A 14,365-nucleotide genomic window follows, 5' to 3' on the forward strand; every position below is an offset into this window, starting at 1 on the left:
AATATCATAACCTTGAATGACCTTGACCTTTGACCTTAATTTCAAGGTGAAATCTTCTTTTTTTGCCATTTAGTTTTTTGGGTCATAAATTAAGATAATTAGTCAAAGTCTTGCGGTAATATTTAGTTACATCATGCTTTGGTAATGAAAATGTCTCAAAAAGATATATACTTTATGGAATTACTCAAGATTTAAAAATAAAACAAAAAATAGCTATTGAACAATTCATGCTATTATGTTTTACCTCATTCATAAAATGAAAACCCAAAAACTGAAGGTCCACATGAATTGTTACGGATAAAGATGGAAGGAAAGATTAACAGAATGATCACTTCTAGTTTGAGTGGGCTCTAATTATTGATCAATTTGATCTTCATTTGAATCAAATATATGACAAAATATTGAGGGTCAATGTCAATAGTTAACCATAAACAGCAAGCCTTTATTTTGATGAATGATAAACTTTCTGTTTATGGTTGTATACGCAATCACCAAGTTTTGAATAAGGTCATAAAAGTTATCCTGTAAATTTTTCGTTCTTGAATGCCATAATCATATCAAAACATATATTTTAAATTGAATAATAATGAACTGCATAACCATTATGAAACATTCTATGTTAACACACAAGGCATTATATGAAAAATCAGACTGTAAAACATACTTCATATATCATAAAACCAAACATAAAGAAAATCCATGTAAAGATATCAGAGGAGACATTTACAAAATATTTTGTTACAGATGGAAATATTCGCCGACAAAGTCAATGCAACATAAAAAGGAAATATTCACTGGAGAACACAATGCATTTGGTAGTCATTACAATAATAAGAGGAGCAAACATCCTTATGAATTGTTTTGTCATTATTTGTTCAATTTGTCCATTATCTCTTTTTTCAGTAATGTTTTCTGATCTTCTTCTTTGGCTGCCAGTATGTCACCCGGATCTGCCTTTCTATATCCAGCTGAGCTAGTCTTGAAAAATAGCTAGCAATTTGCTGACCAGAAAGAAAGGTTTTCTTGTCAAATTGACTAAGCTTCCTCATTTCTTCAGCTGCAAAAAACGGGTCAACTTTCTTCCCTGTTCTTTTTCCTATGTCAAACTGTTCTTTCATGTACTGCTTTTGTGCAGTAGAGAAAACTGTCTTTTTCCTTTTGCCTTTTAAAGCCCAACCCATTGGATTTATATAATCACCTTCTGTTGAAATATTATTTCCACACTCTGATCTCTGACCATGCTGACCTGATGTTGATGATGGAAAACCATCATTGATCTTTTTGGAATAAATTGTGATGGCAAGATCTGTCAAACATTGTTTTTCAAGTTTGTAATCACAATTTCCCAACAGTAAATGGTTGTCTAAGTTTGAGTTTGTAGAAAATTCCCTGACACAACCTTCTACTGGACACATAAAAATAGCCCTCTTCTTTATCTGAGTATTCATGTCAGTACTTTCATTCTCATCTGAAATGAAAAAAAACAAAACATTTGTAATAAGTCTGTCAGCAGCATATGATTTCTGTTTTATAGAAATAAAACTATCACAAAGAGTCAAAGACCTATATATAGTTCTGTAACTTCATTTTTTTTTCTTAATGTTTGTTTTTACCTTGGCAGAAATTTACTTTGCTTGTAGAACTGATATGCGGTTTTTTTGGCAATTAAAATTATCCAATTTTTCACTTTTATCTAAAAATGTCATGTGATTTTATAACATACCAATTAAACAAGGTGTGAAATGAAAAAGTGTTTAAGAAATTGTGTTCTTGTATTGACTTCAAACATGACATTCTTAGTTGAAACACACATCTTATGCACTATTTTATACCACTTGTCAATTCCTAATCAATAAGTAACTACCTCTAAAAATGACACCAACATATGAAATTTGCAACATAAGTTTATACAGGTGTTCAGCAGTAAGACAGGTGCTCCATGTAATGCAGGATCTGGCTTCTTTTCTAGAGCATTTGCAATCAATCCATTTTTTTGTGGAGTTCTTGCTGCTCAGTTTTTAGATTGTTGTGTTATGTCGATTTTTTAAAATGTTTTAGAGTCATTCTGTTTTCTAAATAAATTTTTAAAAGTTTGATTGTGTTCCATTGGTATCTATCACCCTCTTTGAAAGTTCTAAATATAACATACCTTCTTGGAATCTAGTAAGAGCAACATCTCTCCAGTCTAAAACAACAGAGAGTTCTTTATTGCTATTGCTTTTGAGTTGTGTCCATAGAATCCTTTTACCTGTGTGATAAAAGTAAATGATGCATTTAACTCTTTATATCTAAGACCATTCTCAATTCTAAACAATACATTTTTCAAATTAATTCACAAATGGAAATCAGTTTGCTGGTTATGGAGAAATGTCCGATCAGGAAAAAAGTGACAATAAAGTAAACATAAAACCTTGTTTTTGCTATTCTTAAAAAGTTATATAAATTTTTAAAACATAATATCTTTATTTACAGAAATGATTTAAGAGGATGTGTATAAAATATACAAACTCGTAGTTCATGAATTGGCAATCATACCACATTTACTTATTTATTCTCATAATGTTAAATGCCATTTTGGGTCCAATTTCTCCACATTAAGAAAGATTTCTCTACTATCCTGAAACTATAAGTCTGACAAAAGGACAATCAAGCGTAAATTCCCTTTTTTGTAATGAAGATTTTTAAATCATGTGAAATCTTACCCTCTCCAATGTTATATGCTTTCCAAACAACTACTGAACTAGAGCATCTTCTGTAAACTTGAAGTTGTGCAAAGAAGTAATCTCTGGAATGTTACTTTTTACAATATTGGCTCCACTATCAAGGTTGGTCACAGCATTCACAACTTTCACTTTATATTTCCCTTGTTGGTTCCGGTCAATTGCCTATTTCAAAATTAATTAAAAATATAATTCAAGAGTAAACTTGGGAATGTGTCTTTAAAACATTTATTAGTTTTCTCACAAAGGAGATGACTGTAGGATCACCAGCTGTATGTTGAAGTAAAATGGGAGGTAACTCTAGTTACGGTAATAAGGGATAACATCAAATGTATAAGCTTTTGAAACACGATACCAAATCTTATTTTAAAATTTATTATTGATACAAACTAGATACTTGTACACCAATAAATGATGACTGCAACACCATTTTTATATAATTGGTTCAGTTATTTACTCTATAACAATTGTAAATGAGTGATGACAAATGCATCAGAGAAGGAATAATACAAACTGAAGTGAATAAAAAAAAATACTATTTCATATCGGTTGAGAATAAGATTCTCTTATTTGATAAAAAGACATCACATGACATTCATTAATCTTCAGTAATAAATTCCATCGGTCATTAACAGAACAATACGGACCAGAAAACCAGTCGTTAATGAACTTTTACATGATATGGACCGGTTGGACGTGCACTAAAATGAATGGCACGGTATTACTACGACTGGTCTTCACTCTTAGCTATAGAAATCATACAACTACTCAAGTTCGCTTTACGCGTTTTGAATTTATGAGAATTTTTCAAAAGATGGTTTCTCAATGAAATAAACATAATAGTTCCTGAAAAACTGGTCATTATCCTGATACATGGACTGCCCATAGGACAGTGGTATTGACTGCAACAGTGATAATGACCTCGCCTTCGGCTCAGTCATTATCACTATCTTAGTCAATAACACTATCCTGTGGGCAGTCCATATATCACGATAATGACCAGTTTTTCAAGAACTTTTATATAAGTATATCATAACAACCTGCTTCATTTGTTGTGCAGTAACAACATCATTCCCTTCGTTCACATATCTTTTTATTGAAGACTTGATGTGAGATGCCTTCCTGTCACAGGGACCTACAAAACAAAAATAAAGAAATTTTAAAATCTTGGCAATTCCAATGATGTCATGCTTTACATAAGTTCTATCAAATTTTTAAAGGTTGTGTATTGTAAAATAGTAGACACAATAAAGTATCTTAGAAATGCTCACTCAAATGTTAAAATAAAAAATACATTATTACTAGTGTTTTAAAATTACTGATAGCTGTTATAAAACTATCATTTTCTATATTCATTGGACCATGGAAATAGGTTAAAAATTCTATTTTGGCATTAAAATTAGAAAAAACATATCAGAGATAACATGTGTACTAAGATTCAAGTTGATTGGACTTCAACTTCATAAAAAAACCACCTCGACCAAAAACTTTACCATTAAGCTGAACAGACGGACAAACAGACCAGAAAACATAATGCCCATAAATGGAGCATAAAAAACCTTTCATATTCACAGCACTAAATATTACATTGAAAGCTGGTGACACCTTTCAGATAAGCATGTCAAGTTCTACCCTGTTTGTGAAATGGATATTCTATTGAATATTTTTTTAGGGATTGGATGCCATTTCCTATTGACCACCTTTTTGCTTGCAAAAAAAAATTTGAAATGGTAATTTTATTAATTTTGGTATTGACTGGTCTCCTAAAATACTTAGAAATGGTAATTTTATTAATTTTGGTATTGACTGGTCTCAAAAAATACTTTGAAATGGTAATTTTATTAATTTTGGTATTGACTGGTCTCAAAAAAATACTTTGAAATGGTAATTTTGATAATTTTGGTAATGACTGGTCTAAATTTGACTATTTTGTCTACTTGATTCAGCTTTATATGTATTTTATTTAATTAAACAGACAAATAAAAAATGTCTTGTCTCACCTTTTCCATTTTGAGCTTCTGAGAAGTTGTAAGTGTCTAATAAATTCCCCAATCCACTGTGAAGCTGAGTTAATGTTGTTGAGGATTTGTAGCATCCAGCGTTGTCAGAAAACAGGTGGAATTTATTTAAAGTTGGAAGCACTTTTACCAAATCAGTTACTACATCTACCATTATTTGAGAAGTTACGTCGGCATCTTGGGAAGTTGGATTTTCAAAGATGTGAACGTGAGTGATACTATCAAATGTAACACCTTTCTTCATGAGTGACACACTAATATGCCAGTTCAGGCCACGCTTGGCATACCAATCCACTTGACCTTCTCGATATTTTCTTGGCAAGAATTTCATAGCCCAGTCAAATGTTATTAAGGCCTCATTTTCTTTCATCTTATCAGTTAAATTACGTCTTGCTTCCTCTTGATTACGTGCCCTGACAAGGTGTTTCTTCCATTCCTTGATGTCTTCTAACGCTTTTTCAACCTACAAATATTTCAAAAGATTAAATATGAACATCAATCTTTAATATACATGTAGATTTTTAGCTAGGATACTTATTGCACACTTTTACAAGGAGTTACAGATCATGTTTGACACTCTTTTAAATGAATAATGGCCCTTGGACAAAGAAAATTTCATGAAACTCGCTTAAAGCGCATACATACACCTTGTGTCCTAGCCTCATACAAATACAGCTGATATTCAAAGACACTGAACAGTTATTGTCTATGTAGGCAAATGAGTTATAGATCTATGTTCACATACTGCTAAAAAAGCAAGTGAAACTGGGAGCTACTGCTCACTGATGATACCCCCGCCGCAAGTGAATAATATTAATAGTGTAAAATCATACAAGTGTTCGGTAAACAGGAAGTTGTCAAGTGATCAATCTGAAAATGCATCACACGGTATAGCTGACTTAGATAAACCCTGAAACCAAATTTCAGAAATCCTTGTATTGTAGTTCCTGAGAAAAATGCGACGAAAAATATTCATGGGACAGACGGACTGACTGACGGAAGGACAAACAGAGGTAAAACAGTATACCCCCCTTTTTTAGAGCAGGGGTATAATAATACCCAACATACAATTTTTTATTTGAAAAACAAATACATTTTTATTTTATGCTTTACCAGAAAAAATTCAAATTTATAGTCCGTTTAACTCACTATTAACTTTTTTCTATGTGACAAACGATATATTTTGATTATAAAATTTATCTGAAGTAAAATTTCCTATTGGTTAACTTCAACATATCTAATTCTAATTATACATAGAGATGGATTGGAACTTACTGTATAAAGCACTGAATCTCTATTCTCCCATGTGTTGGCAATAACTTTTGTTAGTAACATATCAAACAGATCTGCCACATCGGCTGTCATGTTCATGGTCACATACTCCTCTAAAGCATGGATCACTTGTGCTCAAAGCATATGGTGCACAATGGTCAGCAACTGTTGAAGTTTGCCTCACATGAATCTGAAAATTTAAAGCTAAACTATATGTTCATGATAATATTTTGTGCAAATAAATTTCCTAAAATACCTTCAATGACATTTATTGGTTGTCTAGTGTCCAGTGGCAAGAAAGATGCATATATAAAGGACTTTGTTATGATTAATGAATAATAGTCATGCTTTGTACTAGACCATCAAATATTGATTAAGCCAGATTTTTAATTTTCTAACTCACAGGACAACAGTTTACAGAGACATGTCGAACAAATCAATCTCTGGGCCAGCAGTCTGTTTTTTCTCCAAAATGCTATGTTAAAAGTATGGAATTTTTTAATGTGCTAACACATAACAGAAAAGTTCTCAAAAAGACATATCTCCTCACTTGGACCTGAACACATTATTCAAAATCAGTTTACCAGTCTTTGTTCTTTTAATCCTTGAGGCATGTATAAAGCAGAGAATCAGCAAAAATATTTTTTTAGTTTTTGGACTGACCCTGACAGGGTTCGAACCCACAATCTCTTGTATTTAAGGTGGACATACTAACTATTACATCATCGCTGCTGTAATTTTAAATAACATAAGAAAATGCTCAAATTATTAAAAAAAAAACACTTACTTTCATATCTGTTTTTAAGTACTGCTTTGCCTCCTGAAGTCTTGCTTTCAGTGCTTGTGTATCCTCAGGTAATAGGACAACTAATTTCTCCAACTCAACAAAAAGCCCTGCCTCCCTCTGTTATGTAATTGTCAAGTCCTTCCATACTTTTTCTCACTGATGCTGCACACTCATCTAAAAGTTTATATAGGGTGCTTGTGCCTGCAAACATAATCAACATTTTAAAGATGTTATTGATAAATTTAAATCAAAAGCACATCAATGTTAAAATATTTTTTAATCTAATAAAGCCCATTGTACACTGGTAATGCAGATTTAGAGTAAAATTTGTACATGTTCTGCATATGCACCTTACATGTATTATATAGTCTTTTTGTGCATAGAAAGACATATTACTGTAGTCTGTATAACATAATGCATCCTTTTGTGGCATATAAGACTACATAATATTTAGAATGACAATAATAAACTTTATTTTTTTACCTTATGTGTCTCAATTGGTGTGTACCATTTTATGACATGACAATGTTCCATTTTTTATCAAATTATTTCCCACAATATTCAGAGGTCAAGACTTCACTGTTTTTCAAATTATGATATAACTATAAAGCATATGTGGACGAAATCTATGATACTAATTACATATATATGTCAAGTTTAATTGTAGGCTGAATTTGCATTTACCTTTAAAGAGTTATGCCCCTTTGTGTCTAATAGCAGGGAAAATTGGGTATCTGTATTATAAGGATTGACTTTCTTTAGTTTAGGATAAACTTACCTAAAGGTTTAACCTGATCTTCTTCACACAACTGGTTATACTGTTTGATGATGGAAACTGGTGCAATGGATCGAACTACATTTGGTATATTTCTGATCTCTCCAGTTGATAATCTTAGAGTTTTATCCCCAAATGGTAGGTCCTTAATGATTTGATTAGATGTTATAAAATCTATAAAATGTTCTAAACATTTGGCATCAAACTTCTCTCTCTGTTGTTTTGAGGGCTGAACTGGCTGTCCTGCACCTGACTTGTCTGTGTGTCTTTTAGCCTCATAGTACCTCCATTGTGTAATATTGGGAATCATCTATAAAAAAGAAAATAAAAACATGAGTTTTTTCTTTTTAGATACTTTTGTATTTGAAATCACAAAGAGCAGAGCACTCACTTAGAAGTTTTGCCTATTTCCCTTGCCTTATCATTGAATTTATTTTAAAAGTCTGTAACATGAAGGTTTTCAAACTATCACATTAACTAAACTAAAAATAATGTACTCTTAGATGCATGATTTTTTTATTATTAGTTGAACTAGTGGGTTTGAACTAGCTGTTGATGATTTTAAGTACTCGCAGATCAGTAATTAGGATATTTTGTTGATGGGATATAAGATGTGAACTCTGTTTTTGTTTAATAGATGTATGTTATTTGTATCCATCTGAAAAGCCTTTTTCAACTGATTTTTATACAATTATAATGTAATTCTCGTAATTATTATGTATTGGTAACATTTTGTCGTTGCAATAGGATTTTATTCTTGAATTCTTGGGGTTCTTAGATGTTGACTGTAACAAATAACTAAGTTTGTGTATATAAACTAGACTGTTTGTTTTCTCCTTTGAATTATTTTACATTTGTCATTTTGGTGTCTTTTATAACTTTGAAGCATGAGCTTTGCTCATTGTTGAAGGCCATACAATGAACAAAAGTTGTTAATTTCTGTGTCATTTGGTCTCTTGTGGAGAGTTGTCTCACTGGTAGCCCTACCACATCTTTTTTTATAAACAAAATCAATGTTGTATGATATATATATAGTCAAATGAAGTAGGCCTGACAGACATTTGCCCCTAACAATCTTTCCAAACACTAAATACAATTGACCTGTTGCTTAAAGTATCAAATATAATCTAACAAACTGACAAATTTAACAAAAAATTTCAATGACCAATTAACCCTGAAAATGACTTCAAGTCAGATAATACTTTAAAGACAGACATGTACACTTTACAATTATATTAATTGTTCCATACACTATACATAGCTGACCTATTGCTTTAAGTATTTGGAAAACCGACCAAAACACAAAAACCTAACAATGATTGAATGAATAATGAAATATAAAAACGAGGTCAAGGACAGATGATATTAAATATAAGACATTTAGTCTTAAATTAACCTTCACAAAAAATATAGTACATGTAATTCTATCTGAGAATAATCCTTACCTTTCTTAATCCATCATAGTTAAGTTGCTCAGTGAGGATAGATAAGACCTGTCGTCTGAACATCCATGTATCAGCCTTAGTGTATATTTCTAGAAGAGTCTTCATGGTATTGTCTTTCAATGATTCTGGATAAAGTTCAGCTTCTAGAAATGGTGCCTCACCTGGACAAATTGTTTCAAAAACAGAGTTAAGGCACTGCCTAGCCTTGAGTTTATATCTCTGAATGGTTCTTGCACTAGCACTCTCCAAAGGTCCCTGGATCTTCTTTACTGGACTAATTCCAGACAGGCTTAAAAATTCATTAAGTTTATCTAATTTTTCAATCACACAAACTGACGCCTCTGAAACCTGACTTCCCCCTGCAAGTGACTGGTCTGTTTCCTGACTGAGGACTAAATCATCTAAACACTCTTCCGCCTGTAATTTACATTGTACATTAATTGACATTGATCACTGTAGTGTGAAAATAAGGTTGAGTGACTAATAAACTGATATTTTTATGAAAAAACAAATCCCAACAAGAATGTATCCATAGTACACTGATGCCCCGCCCCTTTTGCACTGTCATTTTCTATGTTTAATGGACAGTGAAAATATCATAAAAACTCCAATTTGGCATAAAAATTATAATGATCATATCATAGGGAACATGAGTAATGAGTTTCAAGTTGATTGGACTTCAACTTCATCAAAATATCTTCATGTATCTGGAACAAAATATTTAACCTGAAGTGGGACAGTCATTTCATGGTCAGATATATGTGTCTCTTGTCTCCAATAGGAATGCTGATCACCCTGGAAAAATGTGTATATTTTAAATGACTTCCCTCTAGCTATTTTTAAACATGTATATCATTGCAGTTTGACATCAATTTTGTAAAGTTTTATAATTCACAGTATACCTGGCATGAAGTTTCATAGAAAAACTCAGAAATTAGAATCATGTACTGTCTCTGGTGGCCATATTTTATAAATTTGGAATTGTATCATTATCTGCCTAAATTTCATATTTTTTTTGACATGCAGTCTATATATATATATATATACAACTCGTCTAAACATCAACCCAACAATGTTAGATCTGTAAATTTGCTTTCGCAAATTTTTGGTTCTTCCCTCGCTGGGATTCGAACCCATGCTACTGTGATATCGTGACACCAAATCGCCTGCACTGCAGCCGTCCCGCTAGACCACACGACCACCTGGGCTCTCAAAAAAAGAGCTTTCGGTGGCCATATGTTACTTTTCCACGTCAGTTTTAATCTAGCGGCGTACTACAGTACATGATATATAAGGCATGAAGATGTTATTGTTACAGATCAGCTAAATTATCTATAGTAAAGGATCCTACAAATTAATGTAAGATACAGTCACAGAAAATAATTATATTCATAAGTACGTCTGAGTCAGTGACAACCCTACAACAGATGTATCCATCGGATCCCCATCAATGATGGTGATACATGGCTGTGTACATAATGTATATACAACTCGTCTAATATATATATTAATTAATGTACAAAGATGTACTTAATATGCATAGGTGTATCAGGCTACATTGAAGACCTGTTGGTGACCTTCTGCTGTTGTGTTTTTTTTTTTATTTTGTTTGGGTTGTTGTCTCTTTGACACATTCCCCATTTCCATTCTCAATTTTATTTTGTATACCGCAGACAATACTCAATTGTTGTTTACTTTTACAAGATTTTCCTTGAAAACATAATTATATTTGATCTTACCTGCACTATTTTAGAAACATCTAAAGATAATTCCTCACACTGAGCTTGTTTCAATAGACTTTTTCTGCACTTTGTACAAAGACCTGAATTTAAAAAAAAATAATATCATTGAAGTTGCCTCAACAAAATCATAGATGGAAATATTGTCATGATTGTGTATTTTTGAATTTACATGTAATCCGAGACTCCTAAACACATACCCTGGTACATACATGTATGTGTAAAAAAAATAGATGCACAAGTACATAATATTGTATGATATATATAATTATTCTTTTAGACTTAATCAAGTTTATTAAGTTTTGTAAGTGATTAAAAAGGCCAATATAAAATATGTTGTAAATGTAACATGCTGAAATAATTTAACTTCCTTTCATTGATTTTTTTTTTCATATAAGGCATTGTGACTTTATACTGAAGTATATACATGTATAGTGAAAAATACTTCTGGTTAGATGGAAGGCAAGCTAAATGCATACAGGATGAATACATAATACATACATTTGTAATGATGATAAACAATGCATGAATAGGCCATACATTGACCTATAATGGTTTACTTTGAAATATTTTTTTTATTTGGATGGAGAGTTGTCTCATTGGCACTCACACCACATCTTCCTATATCTATATAAAGACCTACTGTAGACATTGTAGGCATTGACACACTGAGACAGATTTTATAATTTGAAAGTTTACTCCAAATAAGTAACATATATGGTATTAGTAAATGGCTGTTGGTTTATAAAATTTGTATTTCTAGTAAAGAAAAAGGCTATTGTGTCGTCCGATCACAAATGTTTTGCTTAGGAGTGATGTCCAATGCAATATCATGGCATATGGGACCACCATAAAAATCATTGTGATAGAAAGGAGGTGCACAATGACAATTGTATGCTTAAAACATGAAAGATTTTATGCAAGTTTCATTGAATTTTGTTTTTCTAGGAATTTGCAGGTAAGAGAAAGTGTTATGATCATGACCCCCTTTTTAGGTATCAGGTCCGTTCGCGCCCTATATACTTTCGCACCCTACACGTTCGCACCTCGCACGTTCGCACCCAAGGTCCGTTCGCACTCTACACGTTCGCGCCCAATTTTAATTCAAATTCCAGTTGAATAATTAGAAAATCATGATTGTTGTTTTTAATTGCTTTGATGTAAATACTGAATGTATATATAGCTTGGTATGAGTAAAAGATTAAATATTTTAAATGAAAAACACAAAGGATAACTGTTTTTAACAGCTTGGTCCCTTTGATCTGAAGCAATGAAATAAGGAAATATAGCAATACACTATTATATAGTCCAAAACATGATAAAATTTATTGAACGCAAAAAAAAACGTAGTCAGAATTTCACTTCATTTTGAAACAAGTCAATGAAACAAAGTTATAGGCAATACACTAAACAAAACATGATTAAGTGTTATTCAACACAAAATAAAACGTTGACAGAATCCCTTTTAATTAGAAAGGAATATTATTTTTTTTTAACAATACACTCTAAAAAACATGATTAAGATTCATTAAACACATAAAAAATGCTGTCTCGCTTTATTTTGAGACAATAAAATCAATTATACTTTTAAGAATACTACTTGCCAAAACTTGATTACAAAGTTATTAAACACAAAACCTGCAAGGACTTAAAATATATATACGTCCCTGACAAAACCAATTAAAATTTGGCGCGAACATGTAGGGTGCGAACGGACTTTGGGTGCGAACATGTGGGGTGCGAAAGTGAAAGGGGGCGAACATGAGTGGGTGCGAACGTGAATGGGCGCGAACGGACCCGGATTCCCCTTTTTAATGGTCACCCCATGAAAACCTGCATTAGATAAATTTCGTACTTACCAGTTCCAACAGGTAAAACAATTCCAGTGTTGTTAAATATAGTTTTCACTTGAGGAGATGATATATATCTTTCTGTTTTGCAGTTCTGGCCTGAATGGTAACATACAACACTTGGTACACTGCAGAGTCTTTTCATACATCGTTTCTTGTATGCATTTCGAAATTCATGTACGTGTGAAGAACAAATGTTCTTAAACAATAGAAACCCAGTTCCTGGTGAAATACCACATGAAGTCAAAAAAATAGATTGATCCTCGGTATTGAAAGTGTCAATGGTATACAGTTCAGATGAACATTCCAAATGGGGAAAATCTGGCAGGGAAGATTTAGAAAAATTACAAGTTCTGCACTCATTCAACCCTGCCATCATGCATGGCAAATCATACAAGGGTTGTTATAAGTTAAACCACAGTTTTTAAATACTACATGACAATCACCATCAACAGTTTTCTCTGTAAAACTAAATTAACTGGATCTATCATCTGCTGGAACCTTTGTTTATGTTTTCCCGCCTATTTGTACTTCCAACAGGAGAGTTCCAAAATTGTCAAAGGGAGACAACTCAAACATAATTTTAGAGCAAATTTGAAAGAAAACTGGTTATTTAAAAACCAGTTTTCTCGAAATGTTTTGATGATCCCATTCTAATTTTTTTACAGAAATAAAACCATATTTTTAGAGAACAATTTCATATAACTGATATAGGCAAATGCCCTCTGCTTTTTTAAATATACTTTCATATTTCAAGATGGCAACATGACATATACTGATATAAATTGTCTTTTATTCCTTTCATGCAGACAAATCTTTTGAAAATCTTATTACTTTTTTCAATCAATATGCAAGGCAATTTAATAGAAAAAAAATAAGTGCCTTAAAATTTTCCACAATAACAGAAAAATATTAATTTTATTGTACCTGTACTTTTCAGGTACGCACATATATAATGATTGGTAGCCATAGCAACAAAACATAACAAGAACAAAAAAATAAAAAAAAAGTGATTTAATGGTTCATAAATTATTCCTGCAAATTTTTACGCATTTTGCTGTTATACCCTGGCATGTTTTTTTTGGTGGTTACACAGAACTGGTCTTAAAAATTAGGGCATTCAGTCAAATATTTACTTAGCCTGAAATACTTCTTTGAAATCGTGTTTTTTATTCAGGAAATTGTTCGAAAATCGTTGTCCGTTTTTCGGTCCTTTTCGGTAGGAGCCGCAATTTTGTCTCAGTTTAAAAAAATATCATATTTGTTATAAAAATAAAATTTACCGGTACATTTATTCCATTTCAGCCATCCTTTGAAGTTTTTACACCTCAAAATCCTAAAACGGCGAAATTGTGTCCCCGGCGAAAATGAGCACCCCACTCTTCATAGTTTCTAAATTCTAACAAGCTTTAATTGAAGGATTCGCTTCAGTCTCTGATTGTTGTGTTTGTAATATCGCAACTTTATGAACAGACTGAGAGAACAAAATTTGACGAAAAATAAAGAAAGAGTAACTTATGGTGGAATGTAAAAGAGTAGAAAATGCTAGAACAAAAAATAGAGAATCGAAATAAAAAAAACCCACTCCTATAACAGCTCTAAATAATACAGAAATTAGGAACCCCATTCCGAGTCCCTTGTGAACAAGGAGTCGTAGTTTCATCTAACCCCAAATAGTACCATTAGGCCCTACCGTCCCTTGATTGATTACTTTCATGGCATAATTTACTATTAGCCCGGCCTTTCAATGGATATTTAG

At 32.1% G+C, this 14,365-nt stretch overlaps 3 protein-coding genes across 3 annotated transcripts; all 3 read right to left on the bottom strand.

Annotated features, from left to right (window-relative positions):
* Nucleotides 1-390: 390 nt before the first annotated feature.
* Nucleotides 391-2,729, bottom strand: LOC134685050 (uncharacterized). Its single transcript, XM_063544426.1, has 3 exons — nucleotides 2,703-2,729; nucleotides 2,150-2,248; nucleotides 391-1,468 (listed from the first exon to the last, which is right to left on the bottom strand). The coding sequence occupies exon 3, from the start codon at nucleotides 1,446-1,448 to the stop codon at nucleotides 900-902; it is 549 nt and encodes a 182-aa protein (XP_063400496.1). The 5' UTR covers nucleotides 1,449-1,468; nucleotides 2,150-2,248; nucleotides 2,703-2,729; the 3' UTR covers nucleotides 391-899.
* Nucleotides 2,730-2,732: 3 nt separating this feature from the next.
* LOC134683702 (uncharacterized) lies at nucleotides 2,733-6,103 on the bottom strand. The gene is made up of 4 exons (XM_063543016.1): nucleotides 6,014-6,103; nucleotides 4,721-5,201; nucleotides 3,761-3,855; nucleotides 2,733-2,885 (listed from the first exon to the last, which is right to left on the bottom strand). The coding sequence occupies exons 1-4, from the start codon at nucleotides 6,101-6,103 to the stop codon at nucleotides 2,733-2,735; spliced, it is 819 nt and encodes a 272-aa protein (XP_063399086.1).
* LOC134683703 (uncharacterized) lies at nucleotides 6,091-13,131 on the bottom strand. Its single transcript, XM_063543017.1, has 7 exons — nucleotides 12,616-13,131; nucleotides 10,757-10,839; nucleotides 9,744-9,812; nucleotides 9,018-9,434; nucleotides 7,576-7,882; nucleotides 6,798-6,998; nucleotides 6,091-6,200 (listed from the first exon to the last, which is right to left on the bottom strand). The coding sequence occupies exons 1-6, from the start codon at nucleotides 12,983-12,985 to the stop codon at nucleotides 6,892-6,894; spliced, it is 1,353 nt and encodes a 450-aa protein (XP_063399087.1). The 5' UTR covers nucleotides 12,986-13,131; the 3' UTR covers nucleotides 6,091-6,200; nucleotides 6,798-6,891.
* Between the last annotated feature and the right edge of the window lie 1,234 nt (nucleotides 13,132-14,365).

Source organism: Mytilus trossulus, chromosome 9, assembly GCF_036588685.1.
Source record: "Mytilus trossulus isolate FHL-02 chromosome 9, PNRI_Mtr1.1.1.hap1, whole genome shotgun sequence".
In the NCBI taxonomy this organism is placed as follows: domain Eukaryota; kingdom Metazoa; phylum Mollusca; class Bivalvia; order Mytilida; family Mytilidae; genus Mytilus; species Mytilus trossulus.